A 19,059-nucleotide genomic window follows, 5' to 3' on the forward strand; every position below is an offset into this window, starting at 1 on the left:
CGAATCCACCGGAATATATAACTCTGGTAAATAAGATAAAATATATTACTAATAACTACGGTCAAATATACTCCTCTAACTAATTATTAAAATATATCTCTAAATATCATATCTACAAATATCTCATTACTTATTCGGGTACTTAAAAAAACACATAGTAAAACATCTAGACAGGTACGTATATGTTATTGGATGGATCTTATGTATTTTGAAAAGTTAATCAAGAAGTAAAAGGAAAGACATTTGACTCTTGCAAGGAGTCGACTCAGGAAAATATATGTGAATTAATAATAATTATAATTATTATTATTGATGAGAAAATTTTGTGATTTTTTTTCTCATTCTTGTTTGTGGGCTGGGCCTGCACGAACCCGGCCCAATATGTTCCTAAATACCTACCTATCGGCCCAGTCTACGCACTTGAATATACAAAAGAGATTAGTTAAGAAAAAAAGGAAAAAGGAAAAACAGAATATTCACAAGAGACGACGAAAATTGAGCACGTGGCCGCCACGGCAGCAGGAGAACAGCCTATGATGTGGTGCCACAAAGCAGGACGGAAAGTGCGGTCCAGCGCACGGTAGCATCGCCCACAGCAGTGGTTAGCAGTAAACATAGGGTAAGAAGAAAGAAGGAAGGTGATTTTTTCTTTTTTTAATTCCCAATCCGACAAACCGGATAAGCATTAGCGTTCTGTACGTAAAAGCCGCACATCTCTGTTGACCACTGCACCCCCATTCACCTCAGTCCACCACGTGGCAGTCAAATCCTCCGTATACAAAAGTCCGCCTCTTCAACGGCCAGGATTAAATCAACGCACGGAGTTAAAACTCCGCTATTGCACAGTGGCATTCCTCACCGAGCGGACTTATTTATGCTTTCCGCCATTGTTCCAATTGGAAAAAGAAGAAAGGAAAGTCGAATCATTGAGAGAGAGAGAGAGAGAGAGAGAGAAGAAAATGGTGATGGCGGCAACTAGAGAGGAGAGTCCTAGAAGCCCAGAGGCGAAGGTGGGGATGCAAGTGGAAGATTTATGGGACGTTCAAGAGCCGCAGCTCAGTCCTACTGAGAAGCTTAATGCTTGTTTTGAAAGCATCCCTGTCTCTGCTTTTCCTCCTGCCCCTTTTGATCAAGGCATCCTTCTTATTTTTTCCTTCCAAATCACTTTTGTATTTTGTTCGCATATGATTTGGGTATTGCTTTCTGATGAATTTATTAGAATTTGGAATTGGTGACGTGGCTAGAACTTTGAAGCTGAGGTGGAGCTCGACAATTTTCGTAGGAAATGGATGGTTGATGTTTTTTTTTTTGGTTTGGAGATTTTGTTTTGGATGATTATTGAAGTGTTGTTGTCTGGATTTGTGTTCAGCAATTGAGATAAGATCGGACAGCAGTCTAGCTGAAGCTGTTCAAATTTTGGCCCAACATAAGATCCTCAGCGCCCCTGTGGTGGACGTTGATGCACCTGATCATGCTAGTTGGATTGATAGATACATTGGTGTTGTTGAGTTTGCTGGAATTGCTGTTTGGATTCTTCAGCAGGTTAGGATTTTGCCAATGAATCTTTCTTTTCAAACCACATTTTATTTGAATTCATTTATGTTTTGATCATTAAGAATATGTGAATGCTCGTGTTTTTGGAATCAAACCATATATTTTTTGTTCATTGCTGCATCCTATCAATGATTTTGAAGCATTGGGATGAAAGACAAGGGATTCTTTGTTCTTTGTGATAATGTGAATGAACTGTGAAACTCTAAAGATTATTGTACACCAACGAGCGATTTTCGACACCATGATTTGTCTTGCAGTCGGAACCTCCATCCCCCAGAAGTCCCAGTGATGGAAGTGCTGTGGCTGCAGCAGCAAGTGGGGTGATATCTCCTGTTGAACAGCAGGTACTGGGCCCGGAATCAGCTGCAGCAACCTCGGGAAGCTTTTTCGAATGCTTAACTTCCTCTGAATTGTACAAGAGCACACAGGTTTGATTTCCTTTTCAAGATTAGATCAGAAACAATTTGAAGAACGGTCTGATCTCAGTGCTTTTCTCACCTTCTAGCTGATGAATGTGGCTTTGTTTGATGTTTCATCAAATCTTCTGAATGTACACAGGTGCGAGACATCTCGGGGTCTTTCCGTTGGGCCCCGTTTCTTGCTTTGCAGACAACGAACTCATTCTTGACCATGCTCTTACTGTTATCAAAGTACAAAATGAAGAGTGTACCAGTGGTGGACTTGGGGGTGGGAAAGATTGAAAACATCATCTCACAATCTGCTGTTATTCACATGTTAGCAGAATGTGCAGGGCTTCAATGGTTTGAACGTTGGGGAACAAAGACTCTCTCGGAGCTCGGTCTCCCCATGATGTCGCCCGCTTCTATTGTCAAGGTCTAGTTTGGATATTCATAAGAAACTTAGAGAACGTGTTTATTCATTTGAGCAAAATCTGTTTGTTATTTATCTTTCTTTTATGTCGTCCTCCTTTAACGCAGGTGTACGAGGATGAGCCCGTTCTACAAGCATTCAAACTTATGAGGAAGAAGAGGGTTGGAGGTGTCCCTGTTATTGAAAGGGGTGGAAACAAGGCAATGGGCAATATTAGCTTAAGAGATATCCATTTCTTGCTCACTGCACCAGAAATCTACCACGATTACAGGTCTTTGACCAATATTTTGATATTGTTCGGCCTTTGGTGATTCGCAGGCAAAGTTTTACATTTTTGGTTAAGAAAAAAATGAAATAGAAACGACTTCGAATCATAAAACTTAGTATCTAATTCACAGTTGTTGTAGTCACCACTTGTAGGAACTAGAGTTATCTTGTGCATATGTTTATCATTGATTGACATGGTGATCTTGTTCATGTCTGACAGGTCGATAACGGCGAAAAACTTTCTGACAGCAGTTAGAAGCTACTTAGAGAAGCACGACCAGGTCTCTCCAATGCTGACGAACATGATTACGTGCAAGAAGGACGACACAATAAAGCATCTGATCTTGATGCTCGACTCCAAGAAGATTCACCGCGTGTATGTAGTCAACAGCGATGGTAATCTGCAAGGAGTTATCACTCTTAGAGACATAATCTCGAGGTTAGTCCACGAACCCCACGGCTACTTTGGCGATTTCTTCGATGGTGTTCTGCCATTGCCTCAGGATAGTCGGGTTTGAAAGTGATACGGTATCGAGCACGATGATGTGGTCAATACAAGTCTTTGGCCCTCTTCATTTAGTTTTCTGTTCTGTGTGTTCTCTGTCCTTGATCTTGAGTGGTTTGGTGGATGGATTGAACGTGCATATTGTAATATAGGCAAGTTTACCTGTAATTAGTTCTCTTCTGGGTTTGCCACATTTTGTGTAAATTTTTGTTTGGCATAATCTCCAAGCTTGTTGCGAGTTTGATTTATTATAAATATAGCCACACTTGGCTGTTTTGGGTCCATCTATAACAAGTTTGAATGAAAGTGGAGAAGTCGAATTTGAACATAAAAATGAGAAGCAAATGAGATATCACGATCAATCAAGGTCAAGAGTAATGGGAGGTACACTGAAAGAAACATGAGGTAATCCAAAGCTGTCATTTAACAATAATTGAGCTGATGCTTCATCTGACCAAATGATTTGCGTTGTTAGCTAGCTGTGTGCAACTGAAAGCACTCACGTGTTCCCTAAACTTAATGGAAGTGGGGACTTTTGACTGTTGTTGGGTTACAATCAAAGCCCCATCACAAGCAATAGGAATGCCAGGAACTCGCCATTTCAAGCAACACAAACAAAGCTATGGCACAAAGTTGTTTGTTTAGATTAGCCTCTATTCAGATTTGACTCTTGCTTCTTCTTTGTAGTAGTACACTGACTAATAGATTTTCAGTAGTGGTGGTTGGGTCGGGGTCGGGGTCGGGGTCGGGGTCGGGGTTGGCGGTCTTAAGTTATGTCCACAATATCACTTGACCTCAAATTATTAAGATACAGAATCTTATGTATACAACATTGGTGATTGTAATATACAGTGTATGAACTTTTGTAAGTAAGATCATAAGCTTGACAATATCATGTGTCTTATAACATTAGGAAAAAAAGGATGAATAATAGCTCAGCATGAAAGCGTTTCAAGTACCCTTTCTTCGCAAGTGATGTGAAACAGCAGGTGATCCTTCAAACAAATCCGATAGAGAGTTCTCCAAGTCGTCGGGCGTGTACTTTATGTACTTCCCAGAATGCCTTCCGCTCTCTAATTGATTTCTAAACCTTCCCAAGAAGGAGCGATACGCCGGGATCACCTTCTCCGAAATGGATATTATCAGCTCATCGCGCAGTTGAGCATCCGATACCTTCCAAGACGTCTGAACCCTGCATATCTCCTCAAACCCAGCATTGAAATTCTTGAACTTTTCCTTCAAAGCCGTCTTGGAGGCAGCATTGCTCGTGCTCCCACCAATGCCTTCATCCTTTAAGCAACACAAGACCTTGCTCCAAGAGGCTCTAAGGTAACTCGTTTCATATTGGCGAATTTGGCCGCTATGCCTGCGAAGCCAGTTACTGCCCAGCAGCTGGGCAAGCTCACAATCTTTCACTTTTTTCACTATATACAGTATGTTGTTCATTAGAAATATGAACTGCATCCCAACATCCTCGTAAAGTTTTGATTTATCCACAAGATTGGATTCCAAAGATGATAACAACATCAACAATCTACGAGCTAAAGGCGACGTGCTTTCCAGCTGCAGATCATCGTCATTGTCGTTCACACTGCGTTCCTCGTCTTCCAGAAGAGAGTTCATTGTCTTACTGTAATCAACCAGCAATCTCACATAATTCATTACATATCGAATAAGCGGGTGAATCTCGGCGTTTTGCATCGCTTTCTTCGAATTTTCGCTTTCGATGGCTTTCTCAAACTCTGCAAATGTCCCTGTGGCTGCTTCTCCCAGTCCAGACAACACTTCATGCGCCTCACTAATCAGAAACTCATCGGAAACCATGGCTTCCAAGTCGGGCAAAGCACCGGCCAAAGCATCATACATATCTAAGATTCGGAACAGCTTCTCCGGTGACCTCTTCCCAATAGCCACTGCCTCACCGAAATTCAACAGCTGCATTACACACCCTTTGGCTGTTTCGTTAAAGCAAATCTCCTTGGATTCATTGGCGCCATTAAAGATCTGATCACACAGCCTCTTCTCACCGACCAAAATCACCCGGACTGTAACTTTTACGGCCTGAATCCATTTCTTCATCTTATCGTCCAAAAATTTCCAGTCACTTTTCTGAACCTCCTCAATGCTGAGCCGTTCGACGCCAAGAATCGCCAAGCACTCGTCCAAAGCATCGCGACGAACCGTGCTGTAGACTTGAACACATTCCTTTTTGTAGCCGGAACGAATCATACGGTCCGCAATCTCCGATAGATCAACAGCCGCATCAGGATGGATCAAATCAACCCAAGAATCTTCTCCAATTGTCCCACCTCGCTCATGGAATCGCCCCGAACTGCGACTGTCCTCGCTGAAATTCTCGAATTCATCGTCAATTTCACTGTAATTGGACGCAAACGAGAGGTGAACTCTTCGGATCGAGCCGTAGAGCCGCTCGGCGTCGAGAGGGACTGTGCTCTGGATCAGGATATGGCGGAATTCGCTCTCGAGCCGACACATCGCCATTTGGATCGCGTTTTCGGCCCGGTCTACGAACTCAGTCGACTCGGACCCAATTGAGAGGTCTTCTACTAGCCGGAGTATATCATCCACCGCCGATAAATACTCAGCCGCCTCGTCCGGCGAGTCCTCCCAATTAAGCGACCGTCTCGACACATCGAAATTAGGATCCCAACGAAGAAGCACCTTCTCCGCGGCGTCCAACCTGTCGTTCTTGGTTTTCGAGTCGTCACTGTTGATCAAACTACTGATACTGGAAAGTCGATTATCAAAACTGGAGAGTATGAAGAGCATGTCCTCACGAACCTCTTTAGGAGTATTGAGGCTCTTTACGATCTGCTGAGCGGTGGACAAGACACGGTCGTCGACGGCGCTGGCGGCGACATCCGTCTTCGTTGCGGCCATATTTAGAGGGGTTGTGGAGAAGAACGACAAGGGTGTTTCAGTTGGAAAAAGCTATGGGAAAATCACAGGGCATTTGTGAGCCCCAAATTTAACCCCATCACTCTCTGTGTCTTCTGAATTACAGAAGGTTATGAGGAAGAGGGAGGAGGAAAACACATTGGGAGTGTTGGGCGTAGGCGGTGGGAAGTAAGGGCCGTGCAGAGCAAAAGAGTGGGATGGAATAGACAGAAGAAATGAGAGGGAAATGGGTGAGAAGGGAAAGGGAGGCTAAGCTTTAATGGCGGAAATGGGGAATTAGGGAATTAGGGAATTAGGGAATTAGGGAATAGGGAGTGAGTGAGATAAATAATAATTAAATACTAAACTGCGGAGTGAGACAAAGCATCTTCCTTTCGGGGTTCTCTTCTTTCCGCTTTCATCGCTTTCCAAATAAAAATGTGCATCTCCTCCATTTTTGTATCTTCTCTCAATTCACGTCAATTCCTTTCCTATTACTATTACCAAATCATTTTTTTTTTTTTAAAAAATATATATTATTTTATTCTGTTAATCTAGATATAATTGTAGTTAAAAAGGCAAGTTTGAATGCATTCCCCAAAGCCTCCACATCCCACCTACCTGCCTTCTTGCTCAATATTTCAATACTTATTTTACATTGACTTTTTTTTTTAACACATAAAATTCTATTATTAAAAATATTTTTTAAAAAATAGTAAGGATCTTCCACACAAGGGAAACGAAAAAAGAAATATAGTTGTGAAAATAAAATTAATATAAACTCGGTATTTTCTTTTTTAATTTATTTATTGGATTTAATATTAAACTCGGTCATTCGGTACTGGGCTCAAAAGCCCATTAATGTTGAGGGCCCAAGATTATATAAACCCAACTACTGAATTTCTTCTTCCATGATATTGCCGCGGCGGGCGAGCTTCGAGGCCGAACCGATTTGGAGACCGCACATTCATATTTCGAACCAAAACCGAATTGCGCGAAGATGGCACCGCATGACATTCGCCGTCCTCACAAACGCCCCGCGATCTCCGACCAGCAGAAGCGGCGGGAGCTTTCTTTACAACGGCAACAGCAGAATCGTCGCGACGCTCAGCAACAAGCACGTTCCTTAGCTTCCACGCTTCTCTCCCTCTCTTCCACATTCAACGAGCCCTGTACCTCTGAGTCGGTGTTGGAGGTTGAGCTAAATGAACTCGATTCCCAAACGGAATGCTCGCCGGTGCTTAGATCGCAGAGTGAATTTAACGAGCCTTCTCTGAAGGAGTTCGATGTTCGCCAGGCTTCGAAGCTCAAAGGTTCAGAGGCTCGTAAGTGGTTTTCGAGGCAACTGTTACTTCCTGAATGGATGATAGATGTTCCTGATCGACTTAGCGAAGACTGGTTATAATTCCTTCCATTTCTCAGTTACTAGTATTCAGTTAACTATTTATGTTTGCGTTTTCTTCAACTACTACTCGGACTTAGATCTTGTTCCTTTTTACTCGACACATCATCTTATCATCGTTGCCTTTCTATTAGTCTTGCACTCTCTGATTTTTTTCTCCTAGTCGCGTGTTCGCATTAAAATTCAATTGATTCGGTTGCCTTTTTCTCATTCACGTCTCGTCTCGCTAAATGTCTTATTCTGATGTCAATAAGTATTCTGAAAAGGAAAAAGAGAGAGAATATCTTCATCTTTCTGTAAATTTGCATGGAATGATCGAAGGTGAGAGTGACATTTCTGCGATGCTTTGGATTCTTGTAGGTACGTATTTGCAAGGCCGTCCGGGAAACGGTGCTTTGTTGTTTCTTCCAATGGCACAACTATCAGTAGGCTTCGAAATGGATCAATTCTGCATCGTTTTCCTTCTGCTCTACCCAACGGAGCAAGGAGAAGAGATGCCTCTGGATCCGGTCAATCATATTCTATCCTGGATTGTATATTTCATGAAGTAAGTTTTTCATATTTCTTATGCCTTTCTGTCGGCCAATTTTTTTACTGACAAGTAGAAGTTCGAATGTCATGCAGATGGATCAAACTTACTACGTCATTGATATGATTTGTTGGCGAGGATATTCTCTTTATGATTGCACAGCCGAGTTTCGGTTCTTCTGGCTCAATTCCAAGCTTGTTGAATCTGGTGCTTCTGAGCCACCTTCATACTATCACAAATATAAATTCAGCCTTGTTCCTGTATATACGTGCGATCAAAATGGTTTTTATGCTGCTTATACTGGAGCGGCACCTTATATCAAGGATGGCCTATTATTTTACAACAAGTAAGGTTTACAATCAGGAAAGGATTTAAGACTTTGAATTCTCCTCCTCCTTTTACACGTGGATTTATTTTGAATTTAGTTCACATGTTATTTTTCATTTAGTTAGAACCTCTGTTGTCTCTTATTGAAATATTATGAACAACATGCAGAACTCTCCTTATGTATCTTCAGAGTTACATGTTTTTAACAATTTTGAAGTTATAATCTCATGATAGTCATGCTTGATAATTAATATGCACTTTGCTTCTCATTAAGTTCTTTCTTTCATTTCGTGAATTTGTATTCTTACAAGTTATATCTTCGTTGATATTGTACTAAGAAGTTACGTTGTGTTAGGCATTCCCATTACCAGCCAGGAAATACACCACTTGCATTGGTCTGGAAGGATGAGAGTTGCAGTCGATATGTTATTGACACAGATAGTAATGGACAAGTCCCAAGCCAACAGCAGGCACTTTTTCTCTACACTTCCTGCTCCTCTTTTAAAACAAATGAACTATATGACTGTAATTCTTTTCTTTTTTCCCTCTCTTTTTCTTATTTTACAAATTCTGCTGCCACAACGCAATTGGTCAAAACGATCCATTTTGTGATCCATGCCATGGACCTACTTTCTTTTCTCATATAGTTTATAATGCTTCTTCTGCTTTGTTTCAATGAGCAGGTGGTTTTGGAGCTACAAGATGATGGAAAGGTGACTACATCAGATGATCCTCCAGTGGACTTCGGATGCTTAGATGGCAATTTTATCGAAAAGGTTTTTGTTCTAAATTTAACCCTTTGTATGGTGTCATTAGTTTTGAATTTATTTTGTGTATTACATATTTACTTAGACTACATTTTGCATAAAAATCTGGTCTGTGATTTTCATTTCTTTTTATTTTCTCTTTTGTGCCTTTGTACGTTTGGTGTGTAATTTGGCGTGGTGCCTATTTCACCATATTTTAGTCTTGATGTTGTTATTTGGTATATTCTGTTAACTGAAGAAGCTGTTGCTTGATATCTGCATCTTCTAAAGGGATTGACCAATTAGATATTTTTGTTTGGAACAGGAAAAGAAAAAAGTAATTAGCTAGTTAGCTCCTGTGATATGAGGTGGTTTGCATGACATTGATTTTTTGAAAAATAATCTCGATGGTTTTTATTAACAGGTAATATTAAAGAGCATGTTAACAGGAATACTGACGTGCCATAAAGCCTGTCACTAAATTATAAACTAACCATTTACCAATATTGCCTTCAGTTTACGGGAATTACTGAGCAATTATCTTTTGGAGTCAGGATTACAATTCCACTCTCCCATAATTATAGCAGGAATTGTGGCCCTTTTTACCCACCTAGTGAGCATTATCGACCTTTACCCCCACTTAGAGAGAATTGACTCTTTTTACCTCATCTCGTGAGAATTATAGTAGACAGGATAAGTTGTAGTAGTACTCTAGACTTGTTTCAAGGGTTTATACAATCATTCATTTCCAAAACTACTTTTTAGTACTAGCCTATTAACCTTTGTTCTAGGGTGGTAAGATAGAGATTCGGCCTGTTTTAAGTTTGAGAATATGTGGTTACAAACTTACAACTTACAACACCCTTCCTTTAAGAAGTTTCTCTCTCTCAAACTTACAACTCTCAACGCTCTTCCTTTAACTCGTAGGTTCCTCTGTGGTGGTTTGAGAATTGTAAGTCTCTGTCCCCAATGGTAGTTGCTCAAAGTTTTTTACTAATTTTTAGGGAGCATCTAGTGGACACAACTATATAGAAAACTTGTGCTTATCTTTTTATTTTTTATTTTCTTGTAAGAAGCCAAGCGTGTCAGCTATTGAGGATTTTAGATCCATAACTTCATTCTCTGTAAACCATTCCCAAGACCTGGTCATGAGGTCATGGAAAGTCCTATCTCATACTATTTATGCTAACTGGGGCAGTTTAATGGTTGGGGACAAAATTCTTGATGAGGTTCATCAGTACGAGAAGAAATCCTTTGTGGAGATCAGTTTCGAAAAGGTTTATGATCATTCTGGTTTTGGTTTTTTTGGGGACGGCTTGGCTATAATTGGAGAACTTGGTCTGTGAATTGCTTGCATGATATCAGTTCTGGCATGGTTTTGAGGGAATTCTTTGCCATAGAGCTACCAAACAAGTGATGTTATGTTCTCTTTCCTTTTAATTGAGGTGATTGACGTCCTTAGCAGAAATATATGTAAGGTGATGGATAGTTATTTAATGGGCTTTGTTGTGAGGAGAGAGAATGTCTTCAAACATCATTTGTAGCTTGTGGATGGCACCTTTTTTTTATGCAGGGAAGGAAGATTCTTTTCTTAATTTGAATTGAGTTCTTCATGTCTCTGAGACTACTACATGCTTAAATATTAATAGGAATAAACGTTCTTAGTTATGTGACTATAATGGATTGTGAATAAGTTTTAGTTAGTAAGTTGTAAATGGTGGCTTGGTGGTCTCTTTGTTATCCATCTTATATTTGGGTCTTCCTTTGTGCTATATCCTGGAGCGTTTCTGTTTGGTGAAAGAGGGTCAAATATATCTTTCATATTGAATAAGAGCTTACTTTTTAAAAGGGTATCTTTTCTTGAATTGGGCTATTTTGAGTGGAGCCTTCTTTATTTCCTCTTCCTCATAAAGATTCCTTCGTCCTAACCAAGTTGTGAATAAGTCTTCCACTTTAGTTCTTTGTCCGTGGTGGTGTGTTAAGCGCAAACAATCACTAAGTGATTAGAATCACATCTCCTGGTAATTCTACTCTCTTTTTTGATATTTTGGTTCAGGTTCTTAGCGACTTTTGTAGTGGTCGTGATCTTCTGGCTTGTCATTTTATGGAGTTCTTTTTGCATCCTCATGTTTGATTTTAAAAATAAAAAAATAAAAAAAAAACTTTTTAGTTAGCTTTTTTCTTTTTCCATCGGTTGGAAAGGATCAAAAGTATGGATTTTGGGGGAGATTTGGGGTTAACTCACTTCAAGCTTCTATTAAGTTAATGCCACCGGAGTTTTTTCTCAATAATTTTTTTTTTAGAATTATAAAAATCTTCTGTTTTTATATGTTACCAGCATTTGAAGTTCCTTCTTGTCGGCAAATATCTAAACTGACATTTCGATAAAATTCAGTCAGGGTTGTCTTCAGGTAATCTATTGCGATTTGCTATCGGGGATGGAGGGCTGACCATTGTTGACGGGAGGATTCAGGGGGCAGATTTGCAATATGTTGGCAAGGTCAATGGGGCTCGAGCCTTTGCAGATAGTTACTCCAAGGTTAGAGAAATTATGCTAAATAGCGAAGTTAAAGGGTCAAATCATATCCCTAGCAAATTAATTGACATTTATTTTATTAATTGACATTTATTTTATTATTTTTATTTGTTTGTTCTGCCAAGACCTTAAAGGAAACTAACTGTGGCAGGTTATGTTTCAATATGCGGCTCGCCATTCGCCTTTAAAAGTAGATGATCTATTAACCTCCATCAATTCATCAAATGATCACCGAGAAGATGGTGATACTGAAATGGATGGATAGTGGTCGATAGTCCAAAGATTTCTTTATTGCAAGTATGGTCATTATTTATGCCTCTGTTTGTTATGCTGCCTACTATCTTATGAAGGCTTTTGTCAAACTCCTTTCGTCCTTGATACAGCGAAGGGGAGATCTTGCGGAGACCGGGGCAGCATTCTGTTAACCATGTCGAGAAATACTATTTCCATATTTGTATCTGTAGGAACTCATGGTATTCAACCCCCCGGTTCAAGTTCAGAGGTCGGTGCATCTCTCGCTGGCCAATCACTCCGACTCCTTTTTGAGGTAAAATTCTTGACATTACTATTTTCATCAGATTTAATATATAATATTGTACGATATGAGAAATGTGAAACGATCCAGTTTTTATGCTTAACCCAAACAGAGTTTAATGTTTAAATCACCTATTTTCTATCTCCATTTTTGCAATACTTTGGTTTCTACTTTTCTGTTTTTAGTTTTTAAAATTTAACTATAATATTAAAACAATTTTGAAAGTAAATTCTTGTGTAGGATAAGAGAAGGGTATACGTGTATTATCTTTTCAATAAAAACCAGAAGGCTAGAGTATTATCTTAGATGGTTCGATTAGTTATATAATTAGTTAATTATTTATATTCTCATAACTTTTTTATATTAAATTTGTTTAAATTAATATTTATATAAATAAAATAATAAAATGCTGAATTTAACCTAAAGTATTTGTAATTTTAATTATAAGTTTTCTTTAAAAATGGTATTTTTTTTTTTAGGGACGGAGAATTCTCACCTTGACCTTAATCTTGTTCATGACCTTGCAGTTTAATTAGTTATTTTCTCATAAACTTTTATATTAAATTTTTTATAATAATATTTATATAAAAAAATAATAAATAATGCTAAATTTAGCCTAAAATAATTATAATTTTAAATAATTATAATTAATAAAAAAAGTGGATTCTTTTTTCGTGGTGACCAAAAAATTCCCACGCAGGGGTGTGGGTTACAATTCCAACATGGCCCGTTTCCGTCCCAAGTTTTTTCTCCTCGAAAAAAGGTAAAGAAAAAAGTATATTATCGTAGATGGATACTCCTTTCCGTGATTGTTTTTGAAATCGAAAGGCAGAGAGGAGCGGTTTGAATGCTGTAGACTTCACGATTCCAAAATCGTGGTGTATGTGAAGACTCCCATCTGGGGACTGCTTGGTTGAATGGGAGAATAAGCGGGGCTCCTTTCTCCACGGACAACCACATGAATTGCGCCATTTGCAGTGCCCCGATCTACAACATAAAAAACTAATGTTAATAAATAAACATTAGACACAACTGTAAGACCTTATATGTTAATGAGGTCTTTGGCTAATAAGTTGGAAGCTTTGAAATAGAAAACTAAGAATCAAGTTCTGACTCGATTCAAAATCATTTTTGAAAACAGATTTGGAAAATGTTTTGGGATGACTTGATCAAAAGGGGTGAAATGCTTCACAACTCGTAATCGTGAGAGATTAAAAGAAGGAAAGTGCTCAAATATGGTTTTAAAAAACGGGCTAGACAAACTTCATTCACAATGAAAAAATTTATTGATGGCAAGAAATGTCGAGCGTTATAGTTGGTAATCCTTAGTAAAAAAAAGTTCACAAAACTATCGTCATTTTTTGCCATCTAAAATTATTCAGACGCCCTGCACCTAAAATGACAGAATAATAATGTAACCAACTATTTTAGGCTCTATTTGATATGGTCATTTGGTTTTCAAATTTTTAGTTTATAACCATACTCCACTTATGGGATTCTTTTTTGCTCTGTTACTTACCTCTACTTTCTAAAAATGTTTAAAAATTCAAACCATGTTTAAAAAGTAGAATATATATATATATGTGATAATTTTCAAATTTAGTCTTCTATTTTAAAATTTGGATAAATATTTCAATATTATGTATGGTAAAACCCATAGAAAAGAAATTGCAAAGAAGCCAGCATAATTTTTCAAAACCCAAACAAAAAACGCATTAGTTTTAGTAATCTAAAATGAATGGATCCACCAGCAAAACAAGTGCACAGTTTATATGAAGCAAAATATAAACCTCAGCAGTGGAATAGATTCATGGAATTGCTTAAAAGAATTCTTAACATACCAGAAATTTGCTCTGTTCAGGAGAATAGAACTCGGTCTCCACCGGCGGACTCCACACTCACCCCACCTGAATCCATGTTTGCGTAGAAGGACCCGGTATTTGGTCAGCCACGCTCATGGTTACCACTGCAGGAGTGAAATGGGAGAGGCTCAAGATTCATAAAAGTAAATGGTCCAAAAACCAGTGTCTTAGAAACAATCGAGTCACTGATATTGATAACCTTGCAGCCATGTTGGGGACCCTAGATGCAATGGGCTCCACCAGTGCAGTACTTGTTACCACTCTGTGAGACACCCATCTGCATAAAAATAGATCTCCGATATGAAAGACAGTGTCAATATTGTCTTATGTCTTTGATGAGCTAGTCGGTTGTGCCCAATGCTCCAGGCTGATAGTTGCTATACTCATTTGGGCCATCACGTTGTCCCTGAAAGTCATGATTACCACAAGCAGTACGTTAGCGACTCTATAACGGCCTGGAATTGAATTTTAAGTTCTTATTTTCAGGCTTGGATGTTATTTCTGTTCTTTGATATGTATGTTACAGTAACTATTCAAAGAATGGCAAATGAAATGGCAGAACAATGATGTTCCTTGTCAATGCTTTATATGATAACCAATTTTCTTTGAATTGTTAATTGCCCCTCAAGGAGCTCAAATATGAAAGCAGTTGTAGAACATCCTCTCAAGAATATAGAGAATTATCAAATCAATACAAGAAATAAACAAAGGCCACTAAGAGGTGACTGAATTAAGTTAATTAACTGAAGTTCAGAAGTTTCACTTAGTTCAATTTCAACATTTTCCTTATGAATTATAGACTCCATTCTCATATTGAGTGTAATCAGTGTAATTAAATACTTTATGGTACCTTCCCCATATTACCAAATATAATGACACGCTGTAATGATTCTTCTCCAGGACGCGGTGATGGCTTGAATGAATGGCTCTTGGTCCAATTATATGACCGATTAAACAAGCTATGATCGGTTCTGTACGTGTTCCTGCTGAAACCAACGTGGCAATCGTTAGAGTGCATGATTGAAACAAACAGCGTTCGCCCATAAACTTGGTAGGAAACAAGTATTAAAGAAACTAGTATATTACGCCAACCAATAGTGCGTGCAGGTGCATCTTAAATATTAAAAAAAATAAAAAAATAAAACATTAAAAAATGTCAAGCCAGTGTTTTGTCAGAATAAAAGAGGAACCACACTACGTTTTGCGGCGTAAATATCTCACGACTAGAATCGAAGAAAGTCATTGATCCATTCTGAAAAGTCGTCTAACTACCTTTCTAAAAGAACTGTAAATATTCATGTCTTAATGAGATAGTGAAAGAAAGCCATTGTAAGTGCTCTAAGAAGCCACTTAGATGGAACTGCCACTTCTAGGTGAGTAAGCCGAAAGCTCAAGGACAAGGATGAAAAATTCAGATTTTGACAAGTTGACTAATAAGGCATAGCCTCTGGTTTTAAGTAAATTACAGAATGGAAGCAGAATTTTTTTGACGTGGCAGCAACATAGATACCTAGAGTGACTTACAGCAAGGTGATCTAATGGGTCGATCATGACAAATTAATTCTCTGATGAACTTGCGTTATTTGCAACTGTTTGGTATTAAAAATGAACTAAAATCAAACTGCAAGTGAACAGTAAATACACACATACAAGCCGAAGTTATCAGTTGAACCTTTTTGAAAGTCTTCCAATCAAGGTTTAAAAATAAGGACTAAACAGTTTCAATTAACAGCTTGTATATTTTTTTTTCAATAATATTAAGTTGTTAAACAAGAAGGTGCAGTCTAGACTGATGAGTTGCTAGAAGTAATCATACCAAATATGCTGTTCCTACTAAATGCTGGAGATTTCGTCTGTATCTCTCCTTCTAGACCCTATTTAACGAAAGAAATGGCTTCATTTTTATCGTACCCGCTTGCCCAGGTTACTGTCGTCTGCAAAAATGAAAAGAACTCCATTGTTCTGCAGCTAAGCTACTTAAATCTTGTTAACAACTATAGAACACGTATTTTTCTCACATATGTTGGCAGCAAGTAGGAGTGTCAATTTTGAAGACATTTGTTAACACAAGTTAGCAATGTGTAGCCAATTAATTGACATTTTATATAGTTTTAAGGTCACTAAAGGAAATCAGATTAGGATAGGAAGTTCTAGGACTGTGGTTCATTATGACTTCTTTTAGTGTCCTCTATTAAAACTTCCCCACAATAAAATGAAAGGAAATACAAGGAGTTTGTTCAACTTAGTTTGGATTTGAGTACTTTGCATAATTGAACTGAAAATAGAATGTTTGGAGTAGAAATTCGTATCAGTATTTCATTTCAAGCATTATAAAGGCATATATTTGACATTCACGTCAAAGTTGATGTTACTAGTTAAATCCTGAACTATGACAGACTGATGAATGGAGTTTGAACCCTATTATTTGAACTAGGATAGGCTGATGAGCTGCCACAAAGAAACAGAGTTCTTTTACTACTTGTAACAATTTTCACCATCATAACGAGATCATTATCATTGATTTAAAGCTAAAAATTCTAAAGACGAAGATTATAACTTAATTTTTACATTAGAAGGTGCACATGACAAGTTTTTTGTATACTAAATCATGGAATAAGAATATGTCACGTACTTGAACTTCGCAGGAGAAAACACTGGTATCCAATCCCCCGCTCGGTATCCTCGACCTGAAAATATACATTTAAACCGAATCAACAAATAAACAAGAACTCATGGTGAAAATTACAATACCTAGGAAAAGCACAATCCACGATGCCGATAGAAAATCAAATAGGAAGAGAAGTGCCAATTAGGACCATATTTTCTGAACTAAACAAGCAAACTGAAATGACGGAAGAAAATGTTATACAAGTCAACGTAGAGAGCAAGGAGCAACTTATAATCAACTAATACTTGAGCAAGTCCGGTATCCAGCTACTGCAGATCAGTAGAATATCTCGGCAAAGCATAATCCGGCTATTGCAGAGCAGTAACATTCCGTAACGATGCAGAAGGAAAATCAGATGTGAAGAAAAGTGCCGTTCAGGACCGTATTTTCTAAATTCATATACGCAGCTTGAACTGTTAAAGGAAATATGAAATCAACACAGAAAGTACAAAGAATCTCGTAAAGAAACAATGAATAATCAAGCAACTTGCATCCCCAGCCTTCTCGTCCAGGAAACATTAAATTGAAACAGAATCAACAAATAAGCAAACATTTTAATCGAGAGAGTTGAAATATCCAGAAAGAATATATAATCTGGTAACTGGAGTTCAGTAACCACTCCGTGACGATGCAGATGAAAAATCAAATGAGAAGAGTACAGGTTAAGAATCTAGAACCACACTTTCCGAATTCATACAAGTAAGAACTAAGCTGCCTGAAGGAAATATTAGTCAGCGCAGAAAGTAAGAAGAATATTCTTAACTATCGAACTAAGCAAAATCATACAGAAGTTAGCAATTGCATAATAAACAACATAAGACGGCATGAGAATGCAACTGAGTAGAGATATTTACGTACAGGCCAAGAACAAGCGGCGACGGTCTAATGGAGACCGCATTTCGCAGTGACGGAGTAGCCTTGTATGCATCAATTTTGGAGAAGTGTTCATCGAGCAAATGACTTAGCGCAGGGAAGGCGATAGAGTGAAGAAAGACGGTGAGAGATTGAAGGCTTCGAATTCAAAAGCTCCCGCCATAGCAGAAACTTGTTAGTTGATGTTTGGGCCAATAAAATTGAAGTGAGGCCCTCGGACTAAAGAAGGCGGGAGGTGGGGATTGAAGGAAGCAACACCGTTTGGATTCCTAAAAACGTCCTATTTATAGTCAATGCGCACACGCTCTCTTCATAAAAAATTTAAAATAATAAAAAAAAAAAAAAAAAAAAAAAAAAAAAAAAACTGAAGAAATTATTTAACGCAATTAAAAAAGAAAAAGATATTTAATTAGTTTTAGAAATCTTTTAGATTATTAGATAAAATATATATATATATATATATATATATATAAAGTGCAATAAATTATATGTAGAGAAACTAATAAATAAAAAAATGCAAGCTTAAAAAGAGAAAATATATGAAAAAAGTGATTGAGAAAATACATTGAATGATTTAACAACGCTTTTATTTATATATTTATATATAATGAAAAAAGTAGTTTGAAACACATGATAATAGAAGGGGGATGGTGAAGGGAAAGTAGGACATGATTTAGAAGAAGAAACAGAGGGAAAGGCTTAGTTGGAGGGCATCATACATAAATCATTGTCCTAACTACAATAAAAGGCAACAGCTACACTCCATACGCATATGGATGAATGGATGAATGGATGAATCAAATATTTAGTTTTTAAATTTCAAGCTAAGCTGACAAAAGGATACCAACAATTTCCCTCACTTCCACCCTTCTCCTCCTGTTTTCTGTGGGTCATAAATGTCTTTTACTTACTCCTCCTACAAATTGCCCTTTTCTGATTCCACGTGTACCCATCCCTAAACATACTATTTTTATATGTATTATGATTGTAATTAAAACAATCCCACTCTCAACAGAAAAAACTGATATTAATTGGCTATAAAGAAAATATATATATATTTATGATCATGGAGTGTGATGGTCGACGTGTCAAGCGTGTGAGGCCACGAGGCAACAAAGAAAAAGGGAGAAAAAAAGGGGGACCCACTGAATAAACGTCCCAAGTGGCAAAGTCAGTGAACCCACAATTAGGGTCAGTGGTCAGCCTCACTGGGGGCGCCCATCCCACGTGCCAACCCCTACCCTTCCCATTGCGTGGTTTCTTGAGATAGAAAGTGGAGTGAGTGCCCCTTTTTTCCCTTTCGTACTCTGCCCCGACATTTGGTTGCCCTACCAATAAAGCTAAACCTCCCCCCTTATTTCTTATCTCATTAACGAAATCCCTTCCTTGTTTTTCTAATTAAACAAAATCTTTTAACTCATTAACCGCACGTGCCACCCTAATTATTACCCCCTCCGCCTTCTCAGTTGCAACACTTGAAAAATAAAGTCAAATGATTAAAAATGTAAATTCATAAGATGCTTAAA

At 38.1% G+C, this 19,059-nt stretch overlaps 3 protein-coding genes and 1 long non-coding RNA gene across 11 annotated transcripts; 2 read left to right on the top strand and 2 right to left on the bottom strand.

The window, feature by feature from the left end:
- The first annotated feature begins 889 nt into the window (after positions 1-889).
- On the top strand, positions 890-3,441 carry LOC111792621 (SNF1-related protein kinase regulatory subunit gamma-1). 2 transcript variants are annotated; one of them, XM_023674146.2, is made up of 6 exons: positions 890-1,134; positions 1,370-1,542; positions 1,812-1,982; positions 2,113-2,388; positions 2,493-2,656; positions 2,873-3,441. In XM_023674146.2, the coding sequence occupies exons 1-6, from the start codon at positions 960-962 to the stop codon at positions 3,168-3,170; spliced, it is 1,257 nt and encodes a 418-aa protein (XP_023529914.2). In that variant the 5' UTR covers positions 890-959; the 3' UTR covers positions 3,171-3,441. The 2 variants fall into 2 exon arrangements, with proteins under 2 accessions (XP_023529914.2, XP_023529913.2); XM_023674145.2 differs by lacking the exon at positions 890-1,134 and adding an exon at positions 1,137-1,292.
- Positions 3,442-3,957: 516 nt separating this feature from the next.
- On the bottom strand, positions 3,958-6,386 carry LOC111792620 (exocyst complex component EXO70B1). The gene has a single exon (XM_023674143.2). The coding sequence runs from the start codon at positions 6,056-6,058 to the stop codon at positions 4,109-4,111; it is 1,950 nt and encodes a 649-aa protein (XP_023529911.2). The 5' UTR covers positions 6,059-6,386; the 3' UTR covers positions 3,958-4,108.
- A 586-nt stretch (positions 6,387-6,972) lies between these two features.
- Positions 6,973-12,271, top strand: LOC111792138 (snurportin-1 protein). Of its 2 annotated transcripts, XM_023673469.2 has the most exons (8): positions 6,973-7,453; positions 7,818-8,004; positions 8,082-8,332; positions 8,669-8,783; positions 8,997-9,089; positions 11,455-11,598; positions 11,747-11,892; positions 11,979-12,271. In XM_023673469.2, the coding sequence occupies exons 1-7, from the start codon at positions 7,056-7,058 to the stop codon at positions 11,858-11,860; spliced, it is 1,302 nt and encodes a 433-aa protein (XP_023529237.2). In that variant the 5' UTR covers positions 6,973-7,055; the 3' UTR covers positions 11,861-11,892; positions 11,979-12,271. The 2 variants fall into 2 exon arrangements, 1 of the variants encoding a protein (XP_023529237.2); XR_015420826.1 differs by lacking the exon at positions 11,979-12,271 and having other exon boundaries at positions 11,471-11,598; positions 11,747-11,795.
- A 133-nt stretch (positions 12,272-12,404) lies between these two features.
- Positions 12,405-17,761, bottom strand: LOC111793379 (uncharacterized). Of its 6 annotated transcripts, XR_015420831.1 has the most exons (7): positions 17,515-17,761; positions 16,625-16,679; positions 15,809-15,926; positions 14,843-14,978; positions 14,192-14,398; positions 13,972-14,096; positions 12,405-13,117 (listed from the first exon to the last, which is right to left on the bottom strand). It is a non-coding gene; the product is annotated as an uncharacterized LOC111793379 (long non-coding RNA). The 6 variants fall into 6 exon arrangements; XR_015420829.1 differs by having other exon boundaries at positions 13,972-14,398; positions 17,519-17,761; XR_015420832.1 differs by having other exon boundaries at positions 13,972-14,398; positions 14,857-14,975.
- Positions 17,762-19,059: the final 1,298 nt, after the last annotated feature.

This window comes from Cucurbita pepo, chromosome 4 (genome assembly GCF_057944985.1).
Source record: "Cucurbita pepo subsp. pepo isolate OVF chromosome 4, ASM5794498v1, whole genome shotgun sequence".
Classification (NCBI taxonomy): Eukaryota; Viridiplantae; Streptophyta; class Magnoliopsida; order Cucurbitales; family Cucurbitaceae; genus Cucurbita; species Cucurbita pepo.